This window comes from Antechinus flavipes, chromosome 2 (assembly GCF_016432865.1).
Source record: "Antechinus flavipes isolate AdamAnt ecotype Samford, QLD, Australia chromosome 2, AdamAnt_v2, whole genome shotgun sequence".
NCBI lineage: Eukaryota > Metazoa > Chordata > Mammalia > Dasyuromorphia > Dasyuridae > Antechinus > Antechinus flavipes.
This window is the reverse complement of record NC_067399.1, coordinates 44,545,356-44,559,390: the sequence shown is the minus strand read 5'-3', so window position 1 is coordinate 44,559,390 and position 14,035 is coordinate 44,545,356. Positions and strand designations below refer to the sequence as shown.

Sequence of the window (14,035 nt, the reverse complement as noted above, 5' to 3'; positions counted from 1 at the left end):
TGACCTTTGTGGACATTTCTCTGGGTCATACCAGATATCTCAGTTCAACAAATAACAACAGTTACTCTAGGAGAATAATTTGAGTATTGGATCGAGAAGAAAAAAATTAAAAAAAAAAAAAAAGATACCTGTCTCTCAAGGAGTAGAAAGGATTTACCTTAAGTTCCCCCCTCCCGTGTCTCAGTTGCTCAATAAATATTCAAATCTAGGAACTCTTAACTATCCCCTGTTCCTCTCCTCACCCCTTCTATCTCCCAATAAAGAGTTAACTTAGAGGATTTCATTTGTTGGATATGACAACAAATCCCTGACTGAGAACTGGAGGAGGAGTATTATGACAACCTCACCCTCAACCAATGATGAAAGGTTTTCAAGGCCAACACCCATTTCTAAGGACTATTTTAGCAATCAGGATTTGCTTCTGAGTTTATCACTGCAACTTGCAAGAGAGAAAGACAAATTTTCACATCCTTTCCATCAATTTAGGGCTTCAGTTTCCTTTATTAACAGGTAAAATCTTCGGGGATTTTTTGGCATTGTTTACAATTTAGGGAATGCTTCTTCAGTCTCTTTTATATTGTTTCTTTTTCCACAGCAGCAAATGTCTGATTCTTAATAACTCATGATATCTAACAGCATATTCTTATAGCACATCCTTGACTTGGCTATATAGGTGAGAAGAGCCAGTCTATCATCTTTAGGGAGAATATCCCTTGGTTTGGAAGCACATTTAGGGGATGGAGCATATACAAGGAGCTTGAAGTCCTGTAATTATTTGTTTTGGTTCCAATTCACCAAGAGGTCAACCAGAAGCAGAAGTTGTGGGGAAGTAGGGGGGAAGTTTCCCTGCTACTTAAATGAATGATCAAAGGAGTGCCTTATCTCTAACACTGTAGAATGAGTTTCTTGCCCCAGCTGAGACTGATTTGTTGACAGTAGGCATTCATTTCCGAATATTTTCTGCCTTTGGAAATACTTTTTTAAAAGAATACCATGGATCTCCTCACCTGAGATGTTTTGCAGCTTTCTTAATCATGTGGAAACTATCTTCAGTGAGAACCAAAAGCAGGTTGAGGACAAAATAATGAGTTCAGAAATTTGGCTGGGATCTATCAGTGTGCAATTGCAAAGTGAAGGGACTTTCCTGTATTTTAATATTCATGGAATTTTTTTTTTCTCTTTCCAAAGGCATCTTTAGCAATGGACTCTTATGTGATCCAGATGAATGGCAATCGTGATCTTTCCTCTGTCCTGGATGTCCACGCAAACATGAATGAAAGAAATGCAGTCTTGGGAAAAATGAAAGGCAGGAAGGCTAGATGGGCAGTGAGAGCCTCTGATATGTCCAAGAAAACGTTCAATCCCATCAGAGCCATTGTAGATAGCATGAAAGTGGAGCCGAATCCTAATAAAACAATGATCTCTTTGTCAATAGGTAAGTATTAGAACGTCACTTAAAATGGAAGAGGAACTCAATTTCCTATTGATTAAATTTATTTCTTTGATCATGGGGAAGGATGGATGAATAAAAATGGAGATGAAGGTTCAGGTCTCTTGGTGGGTGGAGTGACATAGAGGGAGAAGTTCTTGTTTCTATTTTGTTCACTGATTATGGAACATTATTCATCTTATTGTGATTTCTTTCCTTCTTCCTCTAAAAAGGAGACCCAACTGTATTTGGAAACCTCCCTACTGATTCTGAAGTTACTCAGGCCATGAAGGATGCCTTAGATTCAGGAAAGTATAATGGTTATGCTCCATCAATTGGTAAGTTTCTTCCACTTTATTAATATCATTAAAGATAGTGTTTCCCAAGGCTTTTTTTTTTTTTTTTAATCTTTGTAATTTTTCAAGACTTCATTCTGATATCTGTTTCTGTCTTGGTGTTCAGAGGCTAAAGTGAAATCAGGGGAGAAGTTTTTTGAGAAGGAGTTCTAAACTTTGTGTCATGACCCCCTTTGGCAGGCTGGTAAAGTCTATGGGCCCTTCCTCAGGATAATGTTCCTAAATTCATATAATATATAAATAAGTAAAATAAAGTACATAACATTACAAAAGAGACCAATTTTATAAAACATAGTTCTTAAAATATTTTTTAAAAACCAAGTTTGTGAGCTTCCAGGTTAAGAACTCCTGCTTAGGGGAATTCATAATATATAGTAATATATAAATCATAAATGTAAATTTGATATTCTAGACCCATCTTTCAGAAACATTTGATACTTCTTTCAGGTTCCATATAGCATATCATCGAATGCTGTGTTACATTTTCACTGAAGTTTCTTGTCACATTGTTACTAATTCTGAGGTTTCTTTGGTTGGGACTACTTCCTTGCTAATTTCCTCCCTCTCTTCCTTTCTCTCCCACACTCACCCCAAACTTGGGGAACAGAACTGTCTGACCCCATGAAAATAACATTGTATTCTCCCTACACTTCTTGTCTTAAGGTTCTTACTTAATTGTGGTCGTAGACAGAGCCTTAACTAGGTGTTTTAGTGCCTGGGCAAATGCATTGAAGGAGGGAAAGATAGTTTTTAGATTCCTTAACCACTTCTCTGAATGGTTAGGGTTGGCTAGAAATGGGTGTCCTGAGATTTGGAGAAGCTGAATAACAAGGAAAGTCAAGGAGTTAGAAGGGATTAGGAGTTCAGGTGGAGGAGCCTGTAGGGATGATTTTATTGTATAAGAGGGACAGTTTTTTATTGTATAGGAAGGAGAATAATCTGGAAGACCACCCATGATACCAATAAGGATGCTGGGAAGATGAGCTTAACTTGAAATAAAGAGAGGGAGTTGCTGAGTGATGGTGGCTTAGGGAAGGTCTGAAAGAGAAACTGAGGAACCAGCAGTAAGTCAACTCCTCTTCTTGGGTCTGTGCCAAGGGATAAGAAAGAGCATCCAGCCCTGAAAGATGTTGTTATATTCAGGAAAAAAGGTTTTAGCATGCTGAAGAAGAAATTTAGAATGAAGAAAGCTTAACTGTAGCATCAAAATTGGAAGTTTCCAGAGTACCTAGTAGAAATTGGTACTGAGACCAAATCCCAGTGGCCACCATGCTAGTTCTGGTCCTTGCAGAAAAGTATGGTACTGAGAAGACAGTGAGACCTAGGAGAAATGAAGTCTTCTTCTTCTGATGATGATGATGATGATGATGGTGATGATTTATTGCTAAATCTTATTCCCCAGTTACATTGTCTGGCATCTAAGCAGGCTTGTTTAGACAGTATATACTCTGGGCTATCATTTATCCTTACTTTACAGATGGGGAAATTAAGGCACAGAGAATTTAAGTGATTGGCTTAAGAGTCCAAGCCAAGCAAGTATCTGAGGAGGGATTTGAATCATTTAAACCATATTTTTGAATACCTAAGGTTGTTGGCAGGTTCAAGAAGGAAATCCTACTCCTCCTCACTGATCTCTCCTTTTATTTCCAGGCTATCTGTCTAGTCGGGAGGAAATCGCTTCCTATTACAACTGTCCAGAGGCCCCCCTGGAAGCCAAGGTAACAAAAGGCCGTTTTGCAAAGTTAGGGCAAACTTTGCCATCTCTACCTCTAGATCACAAAAGTCAAATAAATGACTTCACATATAAAGAGAAGACTGACTGTCCTTGTCCTTAAGTATCTGTAAGGGATTTTAATAGCCAGCACTTTAGAGTTAACTAGATATATTATTTTATTTGATCCTCACAAAAACCCTGAGAGGTAGGTACTATGTTATATATATATATATATATATATAAGGTACTAGCAGTAGGAAGTAGTAGGAGTTTGCCAGCTATAGGATATATTTTATTCTCCTTAGGTACCTTTACCATAGGCAACTAGGTGGCCTGGAGTCTCAGATACTTAATAACTGTGTGACACTTAACCTATTGTTTTCCTCAATTTCCTCATCTGTTAAATGAGCTGGAGAAAGAAATGGCAAATCACTCCAGTATCTTTGCCAAGTAAATCCTAAATGGGGTGACAAAGAGTTGCATGCTATTAGTAAATTAATGTGGGCCTTCAATTAGCTCAAAGTTGCCCTGGATTCTTTTTAATCAGATTAGTGATGGTAGAGAACTCCCAGGAAGCTAGAGACTTTAGAAACTGGTTATGTTCCCTTCCCCCTAAGATAAATCAGGAGTGAATTTAAGCTTGAAATCATGAGAAAACATAAGGTCCTGCTACATTTACTGGGGCATTGTGAACTTTACACAGGATTGAATCTCCAGAAAATAACAACATGCTTCAGATCATAGAAAAGAGGAACCAGGGTTGGTCACAGAACAATGCTTCATATGATAACCCCATCTCCTTATTTTCAGTGGTCATTAGCCCATTTGTGGTGTGCTGGTCACAACAAGTGATTTGCATTTCTAAGCACATTCTTCACAATTCTGTAAGAAAGAAAGGTAGAGTAAGATTCTTTATCTCCATTTCATAGTCAGGCTATGGAAGGTGAAGTAATTTGCCCAGGATCTTGGAGCTGCTAAGAGGTGGAGTTGGAACTCTAACCCTTACCTTTTCAATATAAATTTAGTGCTCTTCCCATTATCCCATTTTGACTCTTTTAATGAATGGAGGCCACCCAGTGCTTGGGAATGTGTAAACGTACTTTGAAAAAAAATTGGTCAACTAAAATGGCAAGATATTGTCTAACCACCAAGGTTAGATGGTTAGACATCTTATATCTTAATCATCAAGGCTAGTAGTTAACCATGCTAGCTTTGAATTCAGATCCTGCTTCTGACATGGGTTGCTTGACTGCAAGGAAATCATCAGAGTCCCAAATCTAAGACTTATATAGATTGTAAACTAGATGGATAGGCCAAAGACTATAAATTATAGACAGTTTATGATCTATTTTGGTGAAGAAAATTCTTAAACTGATGAATTACAAGTTCTTGACATCTTGATTTATAATTATTATTAGTGTTTATAATTGTCTAGTCTCAGCAATTGACAAAGTTAGAGAAAACTGAATTTTAATGCAGTTAAATAGTTAAGATCTCTTGATTGCAATTAGATATTGAATTGGTGACTATGCCAAAATTGGGACTAACTGCTTCCCCCACTAACCATCTGATGTTTTTGGTTGATATTTCATAAGAGAGAAGGCCTCTGTCCGCCTTCTGTATCATATCTCTAACCAGGAACAAATAAGCCAGGGAGAAAGTCCAAGGACGCTATCAGCTGAGAATTTTTCCCAACCCCAACAACAGGGTTGCATTTACATGGTGGCTAGCTGAGGCATAACCACCATTCAAATAAAGTTAAACACACACATACACACACACACACACACACACACACACACACACATACACACAAAATACATAAACACACATGTTCATGTTTGCATGTATACATGATTAAATAATGTATATATGTACCACATATAAATATATACAGTCATAAAACCTATTAATCTTCTGATATTAGCTCAGTACTGTTTTAATGAGAGGCAATGTGGTTTAAAGGAAAGACTTGGAGCCAAAGACCTATATTTGAATCCCAGCTTGCAGGTGATTGAGGCTAAACAATTTAATCTCTCTAAGGCTCAGTTTCCTTAACTACAAATCGCAGTTAATAACACCTCAAAGATTGCTGTGAAGAATATACTTTTCAAATGTTAAAGTGCCACACAAATTTGAGTTGGCCTACCGTTGCCTAGAATTCAAAAATAAATCTCCTTATTCCCAATTCTCTCCTTTTTGATAAATTAACTATTGAATTCCTCAGTCTGTTCTCAGATTTGTTATCCAGCAAGCATCATCTTAATTAACTCCTTGTGTTCTATGCAGGATGTCATTCTCACAAGTGGCTGTAGCCAGGCCATTGAACTTGCCTTGACCGTGTTGGCCAACCCAGGACAGAATATCCTGATACCCAGACCTGGCTTCTCTCTCTATAAGACTCTGGCTGAATCCATGGGGATTGAGATCAAATTTTACAACTTGTTGGTGAGTGATTTTTGGGGAATCCTTGGAAAGGAGATGCTTTAGAAAGTTTCCTTTATCTTAGGAATAGAGTTGGTGATAGGTACCCTGTCACAGAGCCAGTCCATTCTGACTTCTTATATTTGATTGTCTATTTTATGTATCATTGTTTATGACATATATTAGAGCTTTATATATAAAGCACTTAAAGCTCCATACACTTACTAAGTATGTGTTGATTGATTCCTAAATGGAATCCCTTTGTTCTAGGAGACGTGGAGAATTTAGGGATCTGTTATTTTCTAGTAGCTAATATCAACTTTTCTCTACTCTTGGTTAGCTTAATTTCTTTCAAGACCTTTAGAATTTTATTCTGACACCTTAGACTGCTTGAGGCTTTTCTTCCTTCCCTCTGATTTTCAACTCTAACTATCCTTCCTTTTTTACCCTTTTCATCATTCCAATTCTGTTTCCTTCAGTGGCCTCCCTTTGGGGTTACCTTCCATTCACATTATATACATTTTATATGTTCATAATTGTTTCTGCCATTTTCTTCTCCATTAGAATATGAATCATTGGGGGGTGGGGACTTGTTTTTAACTTTTTTCTTTATTATCCTCATTGCTTTATATCCTCATTCCCTTATAGGGTCTGGTACAAAAAATGATTGATGACTGATTCTGTCTTCCCTTAAACTTCTAGAATTTCATAGGATTTTATGGAGGAAAGAGACATTAGAAATTACATTGTCCAGTTCTTTCATGTAGACCACACAGCTAATAAATTGAGAATTCAAACTTGATTCTTCTAACTCTGCTCCACCATCTCTGTCCTTTCACAAAGTATGCCTATATTCACAGTCCAGACATATCAGTTCAGATATGAGTATGTTTGTTCACATGTTTCAAAGGTGAAAGGCCCTGATGTGGATAGCCAAAGCTATAAATATATTTTATCCTTTAAGTTCAATATTGATTAAATAATTATTATGCAAAAGTTCCAATTAAATTTATTACAAAAAGTACTTATTAAGAACCTGCCATATGCAAGATATTATTCTAGGAATACAAAGACAAAATTAAAAACAGACAAGCCTGCAAGGGATTCTCAGCTTTTATTACAATCTTTCTTTACTTTTTAGCCGGAAAAGTCTTGGGAAATTGACTTGAAGCATTTGGAATCATTGATTGATGAGAAGACAGCTTGTCTTATTGTCAACAATCCATCAAACCCCTGTGGTTCAGTATTCAGCAAACGTCATCTCCAGAAGATCCTGGCTGGTAAGATGAATTTTTTGATCTGGGCTCAGGTCCTGTATATGGAATAAAGTAGAGAATTTTCTGTCTGGGCTGGAAAGCAAGGGACAAGATTATTATCTGGAACTGGATGGAGGCAAATGGAGTTGGAAAGTTGATAGAGGAAAATGAGAGGAACCTAGATGGATACACACATATTTGTCTATATAACACATACATGTACACATGTGTATATATATATATATGTATACATATATACATATATATACACACATACATGCATATGTACACACAGAGGGAAGAAGCAAGATGAGGGGATTTATTCCTCCTTTCTTATTTTCTGAAATAAATAACTTTAGTTAATTGATTTTAAAAAATTGTTAGAATGAATGCCTGCACTAGATGAAAAATTTTTAAAAGAACTAGATGATATATTCAAACACATTAAGGTGCTTATAATATCTTTATGGAAAATGATACATACATATATGCAATGGCTTGAGAAAAATGACAAGGCGATGTAGAGAAAATGTAATATAATGCAGGACTGGTTGAATATTTGAATCCTGAGGGACCCTAGTGCAGATGAGTGATTGAGCATGTTTCTCTTTCTTTAGTGGCTGCAAGACAATGTGTTCCCATTTTGGCTGATGAAATCTATGGAGACATGGTGAGCACTGGGCAAAAACTCTAGGGTTTTACTGTTGTAAATCACCACTTTTAGATCACTCTTTTATGAAAACAAAAAATAAAGTCAACCCTGAATAATTTTTTTTTTTGCATGTTATACTCTCTAATATTTTGGTACTCCTTTTAACAAATTTTCTACCACAACAGTATGCCTTTCTAATATTCATTCCTCTCAGACAGATTCACTATGAAATCTTTTCTGTATTATTGGGCTTTCTTTACAAGTCTCCTTCCAGCTATCTAGGGCAGCCATCTTTGAACTATTCCTAGCAGAGTCTAATCCTACTTAAAATAAATATCAGTTCCCAATCTCCTTGAGATCCCAGTCATTCCTTAGCTTTTGAATATGGGTGGAAGGATCAAGAGGATAACAAAAATCTGGAGGTCCATCTTGGCTATAGAAAGGGAAAGAGATTCCCAGGGGAACAAATAGGAAATATCATGAACCTTCTTCCTCTTCAGGTGTTTTCGGATTGTAAATATGAACCTTTGGCCACTCTCAGCACCAATGTTCCCATCTTATCTTGTGGGGGGCTAGCTAAGCGTTGGTTGGTACCAGGCTGGAGAATGGGCTGGATTCTAATCCATGACAGAAGAGACATATTTGGTAATGAGGTAAGGACAGTAGAATTTCTTATACAGTGGAAATTATATGCCTTCTTTCAACATGCAAATACATACATTATGTCCATTGTCTTGCCCAAATAATTACGGAGAGATACAATTATGGTTTTTTGAACCAATTTTTTTGGTACTGGTAACAAGAATACATACAGTGGAAAGTGTACCAGATTTGGAGTCAGGGTCATTGTTGGGTTCCCCAACTAACCATTTATGATCTATGTGACTTTACTTAACCTCACTAGGTCTCAATTTCTTTTATGGAAATGATCTACTAACTCTTAATCTATGATCCTATTATTCTGTAATACTGAGGTTCAGGGTATCTGAGGAAGATACTGAATAAAGAAAAGTAATTGTCATTCCCATTTCCTATCCCAAACTCAATTTCCCCTTGCTTAGAATAATGAAAAGGTCTTATTCCTCTCCCACTTCAGGATCTAGTCAAGTCAAGAAGCATCTATTGTATAGTAATATTCCTGTCTCTGTGCTAAGTGTTGGAAATCCAAGTATAAGCAGGAAAGCAGTCCCTTTCCTCAAACAGCTTATAGTCTAATGGGAGAAGACAACACAGAAAAAGGAAGCTGATAGGGGTAGGGAGAAGGAAAAGGTAGCTGATCAGGGGTGTGGTGGTAAATTCTAGAGAATCAGAAATGGCCTCTAGAGAGGAATGAAGATATGAATGTCCTGAGAACCATTTTTAAAATGGAAGAAGGAAAGTCAAAGACTTGAAAACATATAAACTACCTAGATAGGAGTGATTTTGGAGGTACTGATTGGACTTCTTGGAATATTTAAGATTCGAGATGGGCTGGTAAAGCTGACTCAGAGGATCCTGGGACCCTGTACCATTGTCCAAGGAGCGCTGAAAAGCATTATGAGAAGAACACCTCAAGAATTCTACCACAATACCCTAAGCTTCCTTAAGGTAAGGGTGATCCAGAAGTCTCCTATCTTTGGGGAAAGGGAGATATCCATAAGGAAAAATTGATTTGGAACCCTGGAAATCATCATTTTATTTGTGGTTCACCAGTAATCAATGTAATTAATTCTGGGAGGGTCAAGCCTGCAGTCTGGGATATGTGCTCCTACCTTTCCCTAATCAATCTTGGTCAAGAAGGATACAGCAGTGTGAATAATTTTCTGGGCCCTTGGCAATGCCATTCGTTCCAGTTAAAGATGGAATGGATATAATCTTTGCCCTGTTGACTCTGTTCATAAGCAAGCAAATGTGGGGTTTAGAGTCTCAAAATAATGCTCACTGGAATGGCATGATTTTACTTTCCCCTCAAATGGTGATCTTTGGCCTCTGTCTTGCCTCTTCTAGTCAAATGCTGACCTTTGTTATGGGGCCTTGGCTGCTATTCCTGGACTCCGGCCTGTCCAGCCTTCTGGGGCCATGTACCTCATGGTAAGCATGTCTCCACCAAACACTGGATCAATCTATGGTGTATCCTAGGTCAAAGAGGCAGCCAGGTAGATTAGAAATACTGCCTCTTTGAATGGCTTCAATTCTTAGGCGGGAGAGGACAAATCTGTGATTAGAGCTGTTCCCAGAGAGCAGACTTCTTTTATTTTTTGTGCATCCCAAAGTGAAATTTGATTTATTCAAGACTTGAAAACAAAGGACTATTATGTCAGTGACTGAAGTTATTTCATTTCTGCTAGTCACGAATTAGTGGGTAAAACTGAATTCTTCATTAATGCAGAGTACTTTTGATCTTTCCACTGTTATAATATATTCTTGTGACAGCTCTTAGAACTACCTTCCATCACTAAAAGAATGCATCAGGGGCAACTAGGTGGCACAGTGGGTAGAGCACCAGCACTGAAGTCAGGAGGACTGAGTTCAAATCTATCCTCAAACACTTAATACTTCCTACCTGTGTGACCCTGGGCAAGTCACTTACCCCCAGTTGCCTCAGCAAAAAAAAAAAAGAATGCATCAGTCTTAATGTTCCCTCAATACAACTTCAGAATTTCTGTTAAGAGTCCTCCCCAATGCCCAACCCTTTTACATGTTACTTAACCTCTGCCTACCTCAATTTCTTCACTCCTAAAATAGGAATGAAAATAATAGCACAAGCATTGTTATGAAGATAAAATGATCACATAATTGTTTAATTCCCTCCCCAAAGCCCATGGTATAGAACTTTCCTTCCTGGTGGAGAAGAATGCCATTACCTGAGAAAGGGGAAGTTAGCCCTATAGGGGAACTTCCATTTGAAGAGTCACCAAAGGGAAGTGCTATTTGAAAAGTCCCCAAAGCTAAGACTGGTTGAGAATTAAAATTCTCACCAACTCTCGCCCCACTCCCATACAAAGTATCCAAAAAGGAGAAAGTCCCTTGCCAATGGGCTTTGGGACTAGAGTTACCTTCCTAGACTCCTTTGTTGAACCTTAAAGTACTATATAAATATTTGCTATTATTGGACATTTTCTGGGGGCTGAGCTAGTACTCCTTACTGTTCCTTGTAACTGGGAAAGATCTTTCATTTATATCTCTTCCTTTACATAGGTTGGAATTGAGATGGAACATTTCCCAGAATTTGAAAACGATGTTGAATTCAGTGAGAGGCTAATTGCAGAGCAGTCTGTCGTCTGTCTTCCAGGAAAGGTGAGTGTCTTGTCTCTGTCAGAATAGCCTCATGTTACTGAAAGGTCTCAATGGGCCCAGCACTTTCCTAATGTAACTCCCTAAACTCTGTCTTTGGGTGTATTCAAAAAGTACATCTCTCAGGATCTCAAAGGATCTTTCCTTACCCCTTTTCAACCTATATGGACCTAAAGACTGGGTCTGAATTTAACCTTTTAAACATGATATGAGTTTCTCAAGGGCAGAGACTTTTTGTCTTGATCTGTATTTTCAATCCTTAACATAGTGTCTTGCACACAGTAAGTGCTTAATCAGTGCTTGTTGGTTGATTAAAGATTCTTTGCTGTGGGAGTGAAAGGAAGTCATGTTTCTTTCTTTAGGTTAACATCCAAACTTTCCAATTGACTTTTCAATGAATTAACCTTTTATAAAAAACACCTAAAATTAAGCCAATGTCTTTTGTAATTTAGGAGACTAGCTATCTTAGGCCCAGATTTTCTAAAGTTAACATCAGCTTTTCTTTTCTTTCTTTTTTTTTTTTTTTTTTGACAGTGCTTTGAATACCCCAATTTTTTCCGAGTGGTTATCACAGTCCCTGAGGTGATGATGTTGGAGGCTTGCAGCAGGATCCAGGAGTTCTGTGAGAAGCACTACCAGAGTGTTGAAGGAGCTCAGGAAGAGTGTGACAAATAAGTCATCTTCCTTTCCCCATAGTGTTTTTCTTCTGGGACCAGGCTAGGCAGTGCGCTTCTATTGCCCATTGAATTGGATGCCGACAAGTGGGAGAGGGGCCACAAAAACAACTCACTTCCACCCCAACTCTTGTTGTTTTCTAGACCCAACTGAACACACTCTGTCTCCATAAATTCTCCTAAAGTTGTAGTAACATGATTCACTCCCCTAGTTTTTAGTCTCTCCCCACCATTAAAATTTCCTTCTCTTTTTGTCTGTGTAACACATTAGTAAAAATCTAACCTAGTTGTTAATATGATCTCTGATTTAATAAGAAAGTACCACATAAAAAGTGAGTTAAAGAAGAACAATCAAGAACCAGTAAATATACATTCATTAAGCACCATGTACTAGGTACTATGCTTAGCTTTGGGGATACAAAAAGAAGCAAAAGAAAATTCGTGCCCTGAGGAGCTTTCAATCTAATGGGAAAAAAGGATGGAAACAGCAGATTCAAGGAATTTGTGTCTTTGATATTTTCTCATTCAGTGGATCCTACATAGCCAAATTAGTTCTGGAGCCAAATTCAGTTATCACCTTTCTAACCCTAAGTATATTTCGCATTATGTAATAGATGTTACTGAAAAAAAAATTGAGTTTGAATCAAATTTTTGGCAATTGTATTTTCAAAGCATTTGGGGAGTTGGCTTTTTAAAGGAACCCTGACAGAAATCATTTTTATAGCATGAAGAGTCCTTTTGTAATGCAAATAATAACTATAATTTATCTATTTTGTGGCTATATTTTTGTATATTAGATTTTCTTAAAGTGGGGTTATGCCAGAAAGTATCTTTTGAGGATTTATTGTGTCATTATGATGAAAGGAACAGGAATACCCTGATCTGCCATGGAATCATTTTTGGTGTAACTCTAATATTGATTTATTATATTATATATTATATTATCTTTTAATATATTATCTAAAGAACATTTATATTGACCAAACCCTTTGTTTTGCAAAGGGCATAAATTATTGTTTTTTTTTTAAATAAATTTTACAAAGTCTGCAGCCCTGTGGTGTGATTATTCTCCTTTGCTGAGGAGACAAAGATATTCTCTACTCTCCAGGGGGCTAGTGAGGACACTACTTACTTTTACAGATAGTCAGGAAACCTTAAGGAACCTTCAGTTTTGTAATACAATTGATTCTTTTATAATCTTAAGACAAATTAGATCTTATATGAAATGTTGCCAAAATATGAGTTATACTGTTCTTATAGTATTATTTTGCATTACTCCTAGATTTTGCATAGCTCAGATAACTTTAATAGCCCTCATGGTGCTAAATGAGTTTATCAAGCAAGAGACTCCTAATCTAGAGTCTTTGAGGAAAGAATTAATTAGGCGATGAGGTGCACTATAGAGTACTGGGCACTAGATTTGGATTCAAAGGATTTAGGTTCAAATTCCATCTAAACTATCTACCTAGGAGCTTCTAAGTAATTTGGGGGTTAAGACATTTTAATCACACTCACCTTTCTTTGATGAGGGCAAGTAATTCGTTGTGACAGTGTTGACCATGGCACAACGCTTCACTTATTCCTCCGTTAGAAGAAAAGCTTTATTCAGGCCTTTGCCCTGATTAAAGATACAAAACTCAGGTAGAGGAATTTAAAAGGGGTTTATTAAAAAAAAAAATAAGCATGAAACACATGATAGGATGGCCATGAGCAACTGACATGGGATTCAAACTAAGAACAATTTTTAAAGAACTTTTTTTATAATAAGAGCAAGACAATTCTGATTAAGTACACATCTTCAGAAGAGGATGGGCTGGTGTGATCTCAGAGATAATTTACTATTACTGTTTACAATTGAAGTAGAAGTAAATTTCCAAAAAGGTACATGTTTCCCTTATTGATATATCATAAGGCATATGGGAATGAGAAAAAAGATAAGGGAGATGGGATGAAAGCAAGGGAGTGGTAAGCCTAAGAACTCATTTACCTAGTTACATAGAATATGTAGTTGACGACAAATATGGGTTAATAATAGTAAAGTCTTTCATATTTGTATCTTACTACAGTAACTCAGATATTTTAGAATTAATTTCTTAATAGATTTAGTATTACAATGACAAACTTCCACAATTCATCTGACTTGACTATAGAAATTTTGCAATGAAAGGAAAAAAGGATGGACATGGCTATGATAATATCAAGATTCTTCCCTCAAGGGCACAGAATTGATCCAACACAAGCCATAACAGACATAATA

At 37.0% G+C, this 14,035-nt stretch overlaps 1 protein-coding gene across 1 annotated transcript; it reads left to right on the top strand.

Annotated features, from left to right (window-relative positions):
- Positions 1-455: 455 nt before the first annotated feature.
- TAT (tyrosine aminotransferase) lies at positions 456-12,827 on the top strand. The gene is made up of 12 exons (XM_051974677.1): positions 456-510; positions 1,189-1,435; positions 1,663-1,767; positions 3,436-3,503; positions 5,789-5,947; positions 7,065-7,203; positions 7,797-7,849; positions 8,332-8,484; positions 9,290-9,418; positions 9,818-9,901; positions 11,009-11,107; positions 11,639-12,827. The coding sequence occupies exons 2-12, from the start codon at positions 1,201-1,203 to the stop codon at positions 11,777-11,779; spliced, it is 1,365 nt and encodes a 454-aa protein (XP_051830637.1). The 5' UTR covers positions 456-510; positions 1,189-1,200; the 3' UTR covers positions 11,780-12,827.
- The last annotated feature ends 1,208 nt before the right edge of the window (positions 12,828-14,035 follow it).

What these genes read in the sequence shown, in the direction of transcription:
- TAT (XM_051974677.1), top strand. Translation starts at nt 1,201, where the DNA reads ATGGACTCTTATGTGATCCAGATGAATGGCAATCGTGATCTTTCCTCT. An exon ending in TCAAATTTTACAACTTGTTG is followed by an intron (nt 5,948 to 7,064) that starts GTGAGTGATTTT and finishes TTTACTTTTTAG; the next exon opens with CCGGAAAAGTCTTGGGAAAT. An exon ending in TCTCCAGAAGATCCTGGCTG is followed by an intron (nt 7,204 to 7,796) that starts GTAAGATGAATT and finishes CTCTTTCTTTAG; the next exon opens with TGGCTGCAAGACAATGTGTT.